The 12,270-nt window shown below is 56.0% G+C and overlaps 3 protein-coding genes across 3 annotated transcripts in view; 2 read left to right on the forward strand and 1 right to left on the reverse strand.

Annotated features, from left to right (window-relative positions):
• The first annotated feature begins 390 nt into the window (after positions 1-390).
• Positions 391-2,851, forward strand: UBE2M (ubiquitin conjugating enzyme E2 M). Its single transcript, XM_011234637.3, has 6 exons — positions 391-397; positions 1,370-1,521; positions 1,672-1,710; positions 1,819-1,922; positions 2,184-2,247; positions 2,334-2,851. The coding sequence occupies exons 1-6, from the start codon at positions 391-393 to the stop codon at positions 2,472-2,474; spliced, it is 507 nt and encodes a 168-aa protein (XP_011232939.1). The 3' UTR covers positions 2,475-2,851.
• Positions 2,852-3,464: 613 nt separating this feature from the next.
• Positions 3,465-6,418, forward strand: CHMP2A (charged multivesicular body protein 2A). Its single transcript, XM_002927062.4, has 6 exons — positions 3,465-3,621; positions 4,476-4,685; positions 5,553-5,732; positions 5,806-5,936; positions 6,027-6,088; positions 6,207-6,418. The coding sequence occupies exons 2-6, from the start codon at positions 4,518-4,520 to the stop codon at positions 6,332-6,334; spliced, it is 669 nt and encodes a 222-aa protein (XP_002927108.1). The 5' UTR covers positions 3,465-3,621; positions 4,476-4,517; the 3' UTR covers positions 6,335-6,418.
• Positions 6,419-7,145: 727 nt separating this feature from the next.
• Positions 7,146-12,270, reverse strand: part of TRIM28 (tripartite motif containing 28) — a gene marked incomplete at its 5' end in the record, with an annotated part of 21,060 nt that continues 15,935 nt past the window's right edge. The window contains 14 exons of the mRNA XM_034638035.1: positions 7,146-7,503; positions 7,602-7,739; positions 7,818-7,904; positions 7,992-8,115; positions 8,196-8,515; positions 8,600-8,852; positions 8,933-8,978; positions 9,058-9,094; positions 9,187-9,293; positions 9,833-9,947; positions 10,052-10,198; positions 10,359-10,473; positions 10,553-10,669; positions 10,747-10,885. Coding sequence (XP_034493926.1) covers positions 7,327-7,503; positions 7,602-7,739; positions 7,818-7,904; positions 7,992-8,115; positions 8,196-8,515; positions 8,600-8,852; positions 8,933-8,978; positions 9,058-9,094; positions 9,187-9,293; positions 9,833-9,947; positions 10,052-10,198; positions 10,359-10,473; positions 10,553-10,669; positions 10,747-10,885 — 1,922 coding nt within the window. The remainder of the gene's footprint in view (positions 7,504-7,601; positions 7,740-7,817; positions 7,905-7,991; positions 8,116-8,195; positions 8,516-8,599; positions 8,853-8,932; positions 8,979-9,057; positions 9,095-9,186; positions 9,294-9,832; positions 9,948-10,051; positions 10,199-10,358; positions 10,474-10,552; positions 10,670-10,746; positions 10,886-12,270) is intronic.

The following is a 12,270-nucleotide window of genomic DNA, read 5'->3' on the forward strand; positions in this document are numbered from 1 at the left end:
TATTTTTATATATTTTTTTTTTTTTTTTTTTTTTTTTTTTTTTTTTTTTTTTTTTTTTTTTTTTTTTTTTTTTTTTTTTTTTTAGCGCCTGGGGGTGGGGTGATGTAGGAGTCAGGAGTGGGATAATGCAGTCAGGGGGGTCAGAGATGTCAGAGATGTGGCCGCAAAGGTGGGGGTCGGAAGTTAGGGCCTGGGTGTTGGTGTGATGGGGGATCAGGAGTGAGTAATGCAGTCACGGGGGGGGGTCAAAGATGGGGGGCCGAATGTGGGGCGTTTAGGGTATTCGGAAAATCAGGCGTTTTGCGTTAGGGACCGAGAATCAGAGAGTCAGGCCATGGGGGGCGAGTAGGAAGCTGGAGACTCCAGAGAGTATGGGGGTCAGACAGGAACATGGGTGGTAGGCAGAGGAGATTGGATGGGGGGCCAAGGATTGGGGTTGGGAGTCGGAGAGGATTTAGTGAAGTATGTTGCAGTCATTGGGAATGTAAAAGTGAGATGGAGTGAAGTAAGTTTGGGGCACTGCGATTTGTGGGGCTGGGGGGGTTTGGGGTGACACGTGGAGGAAGGAACATTGTGTGCCAGGGATTGGAGATGGGAGTAGGGTTGAATTTAGACTATCATGCTGGAAGTGCTGGGAATCTTAGAGGCTGCTTAGAGGGATACAGGAATGGGAACTCACATGTCCGAGGGTCGGATGGGTCCCTAAACTTAGGATGACAAGCAGAGGAGAGGAGGGACGGGTCCTTGAGTTTGGGTGCACAGGTGGGGACCAGCAGCGTCCAGTAGAAAATGGAGGTCATGGCTGGGGATCCTGGTGTTTGCAGTAGTTGGAGGCTCTTGGGGACCATACAGGGGTGGGGGCTTGTGGGAGCTGGGTTGGGGATACACAGCTGTTGGGTGCTGAGACTTGAGTCTGTGGATTCAGAAGAGCTGGAACTTGGGGCGCCTGGGTGGCACAGCGGTTAAGCGTCTGCCTTTGGCTCAGGGCGTGATCCCGGCGTTATGGGATCGAGCCCCACATCAGGCTCTTCCGCTATGAGTCTGCTTCTTCCTCTCCCACTCCCCCTGCTTGTGTTCCCTCTCTCGCTGGCTGTCTCTGTCTCTGTCGAATAAATAAATAAAATCTTTAAAAAAAAAAAAAAAAAAAAAAAGAAGAGCTGGAACTTATCCTAGGCCAGGAGATAAGAGCACAGCCACAGTTGAAAATGCATGTTTGAAGCATGCTGTGGATCTAGAAGAGCCTGCCTGGAGACTAGGAAGCAGAAAGAGCAGGGAGAGGGTTGGGGCTGTGGGGCACAGCCCAGGACAGAGCCCTGAGGGTCCTGGAGGAGGCCATGGGTGCTCTGCTGGCACCTGCACCTGCTCTGAGTGCCCTCCTCTCTCCCTCTCCTTCTCTTTGCTCACTTTCTCTGCTTTGCAAACCCAGACATAAACGAGCTGAACCTGCCCAAGACGTGTGACATCAGCTTCTCAGATCCAGACGATCTCCTCAACTTCAAGCTGGTTATCTGTCCTGATGAGGTAAGGGCACACTCAGTTGGACTCCCAGGCATGGGCGGACTCCCGGGGGGGGCGGTTTGGGGGCAAGGGACACCTTGAGTTGGGAGACCTGGTTTACCTTCCAGGCCCTGCAGGGTGGTGTCCTAAGACTTTTTCTCTTTCCCCTCGCAGGGCTTCTATAAGAGTGGGAAGTTTGTGTTCAGTTTTAAGGTGAGTCCCCGGTGGGCAGGGATAGAGAGATAGAGGCAGCAGCTGAGGCCCGCCCCAGCCAGGCACTGCTAGGGCACCTTTCTATCTTCTCTCTCTTCTTGGAGCCAGGTGGGCCAGGGTTACCCACATGACCCCCCCAAGGTGAAGTGTGAGACGATGGTCTATCACCCCAATATTGACCTCGAGGGCAACGTCTGCCTCAACATCCTCAGGTGAGGGCCCTGACTTTAGACTGCACAGGTCTCTGTCCCTTCCCTCCTTCTTGTGGTCTGTGGTTTTCTATCTCTTCATCTCCACATTTTCTTCCTCAAGTCTTGACCTTAGCTTTCTCGCTGGCCTTTCCTGCTCTGTGCCCTCCCCCTAGCCTCTCACATCTGCACTGTCCTGTGCCCTGGGCCTGACCTGTTCAGTCCCAGCAGGCTCTGTGTTGGCCATCCATTCACCAGCCCCTGACCCTGATTCTCTGTCCACAGAGAGGACTGGAAGCCAGTTCTTACGATAAACTCCATAATTTATGGCCTGCAGTATCTCTTCTTGGTGAGTACGGGTGGGTGGGTGAGGCTGGGGAAGGTTGGCCCTCTCTGCTCTTAGAGCCTGTTGACCCCCACCTATACCGGCCACAGGAGCCCAACCCCGAAGACCCACTGAACAAGGAGGCCGCCGAGGTCCTGCAGAACAACCGGCGGCTGTTTGAGCAGAATGTGCAGCGCTCCATGCGGGGTGGCTATATCGGCTCCACCTACTTTGAGCGCTGCCTGAAATAGGCTTGGCGCACACCCACCCCTGCCAGGGCCACCAGCCCCGGCGTCCCCTGCAAATATTTATTGGGGGCCACAGGTGGGGGGTATGGGGTGGCCGGTGGGGGAATCCCATGCCCTGGCCTTGCCTCCCCTCCCTGCCACCCGCTCCTAGTTATTTTTTTTTTTAACCACCATGTGATTAAGGTCGGCACTGCCTCCCCCGACCCGCTCAGCGATGGGAAATGAATTGGCTTGTCTAGCCCCCAGCTGGGTGCTGTCCAACCCCCCACTCTGGGCTCTGGGGTGGGTGGCCAAGGGGACTGGGTGGCTGGGGCTCGGGCACCCCACCTCTCCACCACTGGAGGTCCCACCAGGCTATTAAAGGGGAATGTTACTGCATGGCCTCTGCCTCTTCCTTCTGTGGGGGTGGGAGGGGCAGGTAATGTCCACCAGAGCTCTTGCACCAAGACTGGTGGGAGATGTGTGGTTACAGGTGGCACTGGGGCACCCCGCAGCAGGCTACCCAGTGCGTGAAACAGCCCTGGGGGGTGGGGGTAATAGGGGGACAACACCCCAAGCCTCAGGCTGGGTGGGATGAATCCCAGTCGACCAGCGAGGGGCAGGAGCAGTAACCACTTGCTTCCTGCTTGGTAAGCCGGTGTAAAGACCGTGCCATCTCCAGCTCTGCCCCTTCCTGCCATGATTGGGCCCACCAAGAACCCTCCCTGGTGCCACCAGGTGCCTGAAATCCACAAACATTAGGGAAACGTCGGGGTCTGTCGGATGAGCTAGGCCCTCTAGTGGGTGCGGTGGTGGGATGCGGGACCCCTGGGGTGGCCGGACGGAAGGCGCCCGAAGATGCACCGACCCAGCGGGCACTGGGATCCCAGGCCAGTCTCCGCTGGAACCTAAGGAATAAATACCTTCAGGCCGGCCAGAGAGAGACGGAAGCTGGTGCGCATGCGCCTAGATGCCGGCCTACTTGCGCACGCGCACTCCTGTCCCCTCTCGTCGCTCCGGGTGCCGGTGGAGCGTGTGACGTCAGACTAGTTCTTCCGGAAACGGCGGCGACGGCAGAAAGTACCGAGGGGCTATCGTTGGTGGGCGCGCCTGAGAACCGAGTGAGAGGAGCGTAACCCGGAAGCGGAAGCGGATTCCCGTCCCAGCTCCGGTGAGTGGCCCCTGCCGGGCCGCGGGTCCCGGGTGGGTGCGTGGGCGACGGCATACGAGGGCCTCTTCGCCGGGGTGTTGACTGCCTCGGCCATCCACGGAACCCTAGCCTCGTCATCGAGCCACCTTGCTCTCGGTTTGCGGGCCTCTCGATGCCCCCCAGGCTCTGTCCTGGATGAACAAGGCGCCCCAACACCCATCATCCCGTTCTGGTTGTACAGGGGTCCCCAAGGACCCCAGATTCTTCCACATCTTCAGAGCTCCCCGGCATCCATCATGTCTTTAGTGTACTGGGTGCCCCCAACGCCCCACAACCATATTATTCGCACCCAGGTTCCCTCCCCATTCAGGGCCACCCTTCCCCCGTCCGAATGCTAATTCATACGTTGTCAGCTTCAGAATCCCTATATCCACTTTGTTCTTGGCACTCAGACCCTCCACCTACCTTGCCATCCCCTGTCGGGCCCCCACAATTGCCCTATCCTTGGCGCTCAGGGTCCCAAATGCCTCAGTGCACCCTCACACATCCACTTCCGTTCTCAGCCCCATCAGACTCCAGGGCCTCACTATTGTCTGGAAAGAGAGGCTTATGAAGCCTTGAATCTCCTTTAGGGCACTATGATGAAGGGCTGGGGTGGGTATGTTGTGGATGACTTCCAGATCTTGCTGGCCCCACTTCCACCCATGGGGCTACTTCAATGTTCAGGGAACTTTTTGGCCTTCCATTAACGCTTCCTCTGCCTGCTTACCCCTTTGCATTTTGCAAGCCCCCCACAACTACCCCCCCCCATGCACATTGTGACCCTGGCTCTGCTTCTTGCCCTTTTTCTGGGCCCCACACCACTTTGCACCTAGGCTTCACGCTTGTCACAGGCCCACTGGTGGGCTCCTGCTACCATGGATTTGTTGTTTGGGCGCCGGAAGACACCAGAGGAGCTGCTGAGGCAGAACCAGCGAGCCCTGAACCGTGCCATGCGAGAGTTGGACCGTGAGCGACAGAAGCTAGAGACCCAGGAGAAGAAAATCATCGCAGACATCAAGAAGATGGCCAAGCAAGGGCAGATGGTGAGCTCAGTTGGGCACAGGCTGGGACACAGGGTTAGGTGCTGTGGTTTGGTCAGGCACTGTGGGAACGGTGGAGTGTGACAGGACACCAACAGGTACTTTGAGAGAAATCAAGGGCGAGCAGAGCTTCCCTATTTTGGGTATCCAGAAAGGCGGCCTCCCAGGTGATACCAGAGCCACAAGCCTTGAGTAATGGAGAATGAGCCTATGAAGATCCAAGCAGCCAACATGTCAAACAGATGAGGTAGCAACTGTTCCCTGAGGGAGTGATAGGTGAGCTCAGAGTAGACGGTAGACAGGACCAGTTGAAATCCTGGGCTACAGTGGGAGCTGAGTCAAAGGGTTTAATGCAAGAGAGGTGTGGCCTGGAACTCAGTGTGACCTGGAGGTCAGTAAAATAAATGGAGACAGCCTGAACCAGTAGGGAGCAGAGCCTGTGACAGGTGACAGTTTAAACCTGAGCAGCTGGGTTGAAGAGGTTCTGTTTCCCAGGATAGGCAAGGCAAGGAAGACATTTGGGGAAGTCAAAAGCTGAGCTGTGTATAGATTTGTATTTCTGATAAAGTGCTTGAGATATGAGCCTGCGTGACATGGAGAGACAAACTCTTCAGCCAGGATAGAAATTCAGGAATAGGTATGAGTTAAGGGAGTGTCACTCTAGATATGGAGGGGAAAGGGTCCCTATAGAGTTTGTATGTCAGACAGGTAAACGTACAAAGGAGACTGTGCAATGGTGATCCAAAAGGCGTAAGGGTGAGATTGGGAGGGGGGAGGGGGCAGTGACCACATGTAAGTATCAGCTGGAATGGTGCAGTGGGAGCGAGCATCCTCCCTTGGCCCACTCCGTCACCTTTGTCCACTCCTCAGGATGCTGTGCGTATAATGGCAAAAGACCTGGTGCGCACTCGGCGTTATGTGCGCAAATTTGTGTTGATGCGGGCCAACATCCAGGCGGTGTCCCTGAAGATCCAGACACTGAAGTCTAACAACTCAATGGCGCAAGCTATGAAGGGGGTCACCAAAGCCATGGGCACCATGAACAGACAGGTGCGCCTCTCCCAATCCCCCACCCTCCCCCCCAGCTAACCCCCAACTAACCCTCCCCACGCCCCACTTCCAGCTGAAGTTGCCTCAGATCCAGAAGATCATGATGGAATTTGAGCGACAGGCTGAGATCATGGACATGAAGGAGGAGATGATGAATGATGCCATTGATGATGCCATGGGTGATGAGGAAGATGAAGAAGAAAGGTTAGGGGACACCAGGTGTGGGGAGGATGGGGATGGATGCCTGGTCCTCGCACGTGCCTGTCCCTCATGAAGTTTTTCTCTCTTCCCAAGTGATGCCGTTGTGTCCCAGGTCCTGGATGAGCTGGGATTGAGCCTGACAGACGAGCTGTCGAGTGAGTGCACCAAACTTTGGGCCCTGTCCCACCCAACAGTCCAGACACAACCCCTGATCCCCCTGCTCCCAGCGTTATTCCTTTCAACAGGAGCTCTCCTAACTCCCACTCTCTGTAGACCTCCCCTCTACCGGAGGCTCACTCAGTGTGGCTGCCGGTGGGAAGAAAGCAGAAGCTGCAGCCTCGGCCCTAGTAGATGCCGACGCAGACCTGGAGGAGCGGCTCAAGAATCTGCGGAGGGACTGATCACCCTATACCACCTCAGGTGGGAGGCGGGCAGTGGAGACCCAGCAGTTTCACTGTACTTCTGTAATAAAAGATTGGACGCTAGTTCTTAGGCCTGTGTGACTGGCCTGATGTGGGCCAGGCTGGGGTCCCTTGGCATAGAGGTCACATACAGGGTTTGGTAAGAGGGCAACTGACATGCATGGCAGAAGGCCAAGTGCCAGATTCACTGGGGTGTAGGGTAAGAAGGCTGGACTGCTTCACAGTTTGTGGCAAGAGTTAACAGATCCAAGTCTCTCCAGGATGTTCAGGGCTTGGGAGCTGAAGGTCATCTGTACACTCTGCTTCAGCACCCTTCCCAAAGCCTCCAGTGCCTCGGCTCAGTGCCTTGCCCTCTAGTGCCTATCACCAGCAAGACAGTGGGCTTCCCAGATACCCTGAAGTCTGGGCTCATCTGCCAGCGATCCTCTGCCCACCCAGCTCACTGTGGTGCCGTCTGATTATGAGAAATGGTTACACCCAAGTCCAGGAAGCACTCAGGAAGGATGGCCACCATGCAGCATATATCTGGGGCTACATCATGCCTGCTCAGAGCAGCCTGGGCATTACCACCTATAGGAGCACCCAAAAGCCTCCAGCATGCGTACCATGGGACCTTCACCCACCTGAGGCACTCCCCACATTGGAAGGGCCCAGGAGGGATGCTCTTCCCTACTCCCTGAACACCAAAACGGCAGATGATGAGTACCCCACACTTACTCCATCCACCAGGGCATGGTGAGGGAATTGCAGAGACCAGGCTCCAGGACCACTGCCCCCACCAACAAAGGCCTGAGGAACTGGTGAAGTTTTTATTAAATCCACATAAGTAAAAACCATATCGTGAGGGGCTGGGGGATGGGGCCACCAAGAAGTAGGAGCCAGGCCACCACAGGGGGGAGGTTGGGGAAGGGGGGAGGATTGGACAGGACAGAGAACAGAGTCAGGCCAGGTTGGCCTGAGAGGCCACAGACTCAGGGGCCATCACCAGGACCACTGGATAGCTCCTGGGCACTCAGGCCAGCACTAGGCAGGCTCAGCGGCGGGGGCTCCACCAACACAGCTGAGAACTTGGTGTCACCAAAGGCCTCGTTCATGCGAGTCTCAAAGAAGCGCTGCAGGCCGATGATGGACTGCACGTCTGCCTTGTCCTAAGCCAGGCAGATTGCAGTGGATGGATCCTAGCTCTCCCTCCTCCCACCTCCCCCTGCCCCTGCCCTGCCCCCAACCCCGTTCTCCCCAAGCTCACCTCTGTCAGCTTGTTGAACTGCTTAAACATGCGGCCCACATCCTGGGCAAACTCCTGGGGGGAACTATAGGGGGGTGACAACTTCTCCTGGAGACGGGCACGGATCAGGGTTAGGTCCAGGGTGCCGCCAGGCTGATCCTATAGACAAAAGCCACAAGCTGCAAGTGAGGCCAGGCAGTCCCTCCCCATATCCTCCCTTTAAGTCCCAAGACTCACCAGGGAGAAAGTGGAGTCAGTAGCCAGCTGGTGCAGGGGCCGGCAGGGCTCATGACAAAACAGGGCCAGCAAGACACGCTCACACTTCTATGGATAGGACAAAGCACATCAGAGCCAAAGAGTCAGGGGTAGGGCTGCTGAGCAACTCCTAAGGGAGAAGGCCCTAACCCTCACCTGCTGGTTGGCTGGCGAGAGCTTGGCCACCACACCGGTGCTATCACCACCATCCAGGCTCAGGCTACCATCTTCCTCTTTCAGATCGGGTAGCACATGGCAGAGAGAGCAACTCCACTCCTCCCTGGATGGAAGGAGAATGAGGAGCTGCAAAGAACCTGGCCCAGCCCTCCACCCTGCACAGACCCCACACAAGCCTCGCACCCTGGCACATCCTGCAGGGCAGGCAGGTGGCAGTCCAGGTGGAAGCAGAATTCGCACTGGTTGCACATGACCAGATCTCCCGGCTTCTGGCAGACGCGGCAGATGGTGGCACTGTCATCCAGGGCGCCTGGGCCACCTGCTGGGGCTGAAGTGCCCTCTGGAGCCACCACCTCTAGACCTGAACTGGTGCTGCCACTGGGTGAGGCCAGGCGGGGGCCCTCAGCACCAGGGCCCTCTGCCAGGGCCATCAGCACAGGCTTGGTCTCAGGCCCCTCAGCGGCAGAAGGCGGGGCTCCAATGGCAGCCTCTGTCTCTTCCTCCTGCAAGGAGGTAATAAGAGGGGCTCAGGAGGGTGCAGACCTGGGTGTTCATCTCCCAGTCAGAATCACTTGAGGCAAGCTCACCTTGACTATGGCCATGCCAGGCAGTGGTGGGGCACCTGGGGCCCCGGGTGGAGCAGTCCCAGGCTGTCCCGCGGCAGCAGCTGCAGCACCACGCTCAATGACAATGAGGTTATAATCCTCAGTGGTGCTGCCTGGGAAGACCTTGAAAACTGGTGGCTGACTATCAGCCGTGAGATCCAGGTCCAAGCGCTCGAGGCTCACCCGTGGCACCTTGCGCATGAGGCCACTCACCTCGCCCTCACCTGAGCGGGACCTGTGGGTGTGGGTGCAGTGCAGTGTTAGCACACCCATCCCTAAGCCCACCTGGTTCCACCAAAGGACAGCCAAACTCACCGCTTCACACCTGACACATGGGGCTCTGCACTCGAGTAAGGATCGTCTGCTCAGAAAGTAGAAAGAGACAGCAGATTAGGGACAGACCGAGAGTACTGAAGCTTTCCCACCTATGAGGCACTCACCTGAGCCAAAGCCATAGCCTTCCTGCACCTCCATGGGCTGTGGGCAAAGCAGGTGGACCTCAGTGGGCAGGTGTCCCATAGGACCCCGTGCCCCCTCCCCCACCAGGGTTGCCCGCCTCCCCCGCTCACCTGGCTGCTGCCAGAGCTCTGCTTGCTCAAGGGCCCTGGAGCCCGAGGAGGGGCCATGGATGTAGGGCCTGTTGAGTTGGTGCCAGGACGCTCTGCCACAATCTTGCCTACAAAAATGAAATAAAATCAGCATAAAAAGACCCACTGTCTGGGGGCGCCTGGGTGGCACAGCGCTTAAGCGTCTGCCTTCGGCTCAGGGCGTGATCCTGGCGTTATGGGATCGAGCCCCACATGGCTCCTCTGCTATGAGCCTGCTTCTTCCTCTCCCACTCCCCCTGCTTCTGTTCCCTCTCTCGCTGGCTGTCTCTATCTCTGTCAAATAAATAAATAAAATTAAAAAAAAAAAAAAAAGACCCACTGTCTGGAATGGTAGCGGGGTAAGAAATACGCAGCAGGGTAAGAAAAGGACACACTAGGGGTGCCTGGGTGGCACAGCGGTGGGGCATCTGCCTTCGGCTCAGGGCGTGATGATCCCGGTGTTCTGGGATCGAGCCCCACATCAGGCTCCTCCGCTATGAGCCTGCTTCTTCCTCTCCCACTCCCCCTGCTTGTGTTCCCTCTCTCGCTGGCTGTCTCTATCTCTGTCAAATAAACAAACAAATCTTAAAAAAAAAAAAAAAAGAAAAAGAAAAGAAAAAGGACACACCAAAAGCCTCTGCACTCTTGGTCCAGGCATTGAGGTCCCACTGGAACTTCATCTCGCCATGTGGCTCCACAGGGTCCACAATCATCTTGAGGGCCCGATGCAGCTGGAAGTAAATCTGAGGATAGAGCAGCGCATTAGCACACAGAGAGCAAACAAGGCTGCAGGGTGCTGAGTGGCCCCTGCCCGGAACCCACCACCTGGGTGCACACCAGCACTCACCAGCTTCTTGGAGAGCAGCAGGGCCGTGTTGTTGTCACTCTCCAGAGCCCATGAGGCAAAGCGCAGGATGTGTTCCTGGTGTTTCTGGATCTTGGTCATGGTCCAGTGTTGTCGCTCCAGGCGCTCCTGCTGCCCTTCAGTCACCTTCTGCAGGTAGTGAGGAGAAAGCAATAAAGCAAAGAAGACACCAAGGATGGCATCAACAGCCACCAGAGGATGCCAGTCCCCAAGACCCTCCCAGCATAGATGGGGTCAGCAGCCAGCGGACAGGAACCAGAACCTCCTCCCCACCTCAGAGAGGGTGTACCTGAGCATCGTTGACCAACACACGGCCCCGCTTGTTCAGTTCCTTCATGATCTGCAAGATGGCCATCTTAACATCCACCTGCACACGCTTCTGTACATCAGACACTTGGCGGATCCTGGGGAGCAGGGCGAACCAGGTCAGGAAGGTGCTCCTCCAGGACCGCCCTCAACTATGGCCCTGGCTTCCACACTTACGAGCTGCGAACCTCCTTGGTGTTCTTCTGCAGCGTCGCATGCTTGTCCCCGAGGCGCTTCACCAGTGAGGCCAGGAGCTTGCGCTGGTTCCTCACTGCATCTTCCAGGAACTGGTATCTGAGGACAGACAGAGAAGGGCCTGGGTGCTGAACGTGCGAACGAACAGGCACCACCTACCAACATCTCATACTCACTGGTGGTCCTTATGGGCGTTGAGCTGGCAGTCCCGGCAGGTCAGGGTGTCACAGCTCTCACAGAACAGCACGAGAGGCTCGTGCTTGTGCACGCTGCAGTACACCGTACGCTCACCATCCCTTGACTTGGCTGGCCCTGGGGAAGAGAAACCATGAGGCTGAAGCACATCCTCCGCTATCTCCACCTCAAGTAGTAAACAGAACTCGAGGTCTCACTTCCTGCCTGTCCTACAACCCTGGGCTGTCTGCTGGGAAAACTCAAGGGCCCTGCAGCAGTGGGCAGGGTAAAGCACAGGCCCGTAAGCCCAAATCCTTCCTCTCACAACCACTCTGCTCCAGGCCTGACCCGGAGAACCACTCCCTCCTTCCAGCTTCTGACCTGGACGATAACGTCTGAAGACTTTGGCAGATACCTCCCACTTGCTGTTCTGTCTACTAGAACCCTCCCCAGGTGGACACTCAGGAGAGCTCCTCCACCTTGAAAACCCCCACTGGGCTCGATTCCTCCTCCATTCACAGCAGGTTCTGTCCCCCAGAAAAGGGAATTCTGGCTATTGTGGCATCAAAGCACAGAGAATGTTTGCTTACTGGCATAGACAAAAAGCAAATCAGGGACTTGAGATACTGTTCAAGTGCAGCATCCCCAGAACCCACGCCTTGGTGACCTCCTGTCTCTTGAGTAAGAGAAGTCCACAGACCTCTTACAACCCTCAGGCCTACAAGGGATCCAGGCCTTGCAAAGCCTTCTCAGGATAGGAAAGGTGAAATGTCAGACCAAAATCCTCACAAAGGTGTCAGGTCCCCTCTCTCTGACAAGAGTGTCCTGGTACTTAGAGTAATACTGCCCAAAAACCAATACATCACCCCTCCCCCAACCTGTCACCATTACAAAGCTGCTTGAGACCATCTATCCCTCTTTCCTACTCAATCCCAATTATATCCTGGCTACACCATCCCAGTCCAAGACATATGACTGAGACTCAAATCAGCCAGACCACAGGTCCTCCACTATTGCCCCCTCCTGCACTCTGCCCTTTGCCTGAACGCAAGACGACCTACAAATCCCTCCCTTTTGTTCCTGATTCCTCATGCCCACACAGCTACCACCTCCATCCTTATCTTCCTCCCAATGCTATCCTCTAGGACTGAGAAGCAACAGTGTAACCACCAAAAGACCACTCAGAGTTCTAGAACAAAAACCAGGATAAACTCAGATAACTCCCAAGCCCTTTTCTGTGCCACCACCAGAACTTAACAGAAAAGTCTGCAACCTGCCAGAGCTGAACTTAAAGACATGTGTGACCCAAAGTTAAAAGACTTCTAAGACTCACTCTCTGTGACGTTCTTGAGGATCTTTGCAACTTATCAACACAGTGGCGCAGAGGCCTCATTTTCACCTAGAGGCTTAACCAAGATGCCAGGGAACCCAGGCCTGCTCCTCCACCCCTGGGGCTTATCCCCTGTATGTCTGGGAGGGAATGTGTCCCTGATGAGCTTGCCTGAACCCTGAGTGCAACCCCCCCC

This window comes from Ailuropoda melanoleuca, chromosome 12 (genome assembly GCF_002007445.2).
Source record: "Ailuropoda melanoleuca isolate Jingjing chromosome 12, ASM200744v2, whole genome shotgun sequence".
NCBI classification, from domain to species: domain Eukaryota; kingdom Metazoa; phylum Chordata; class Mammalia; order Carnivora; family Ursidae; genus Ailuropoda; species Ailuropoda melanoleuca.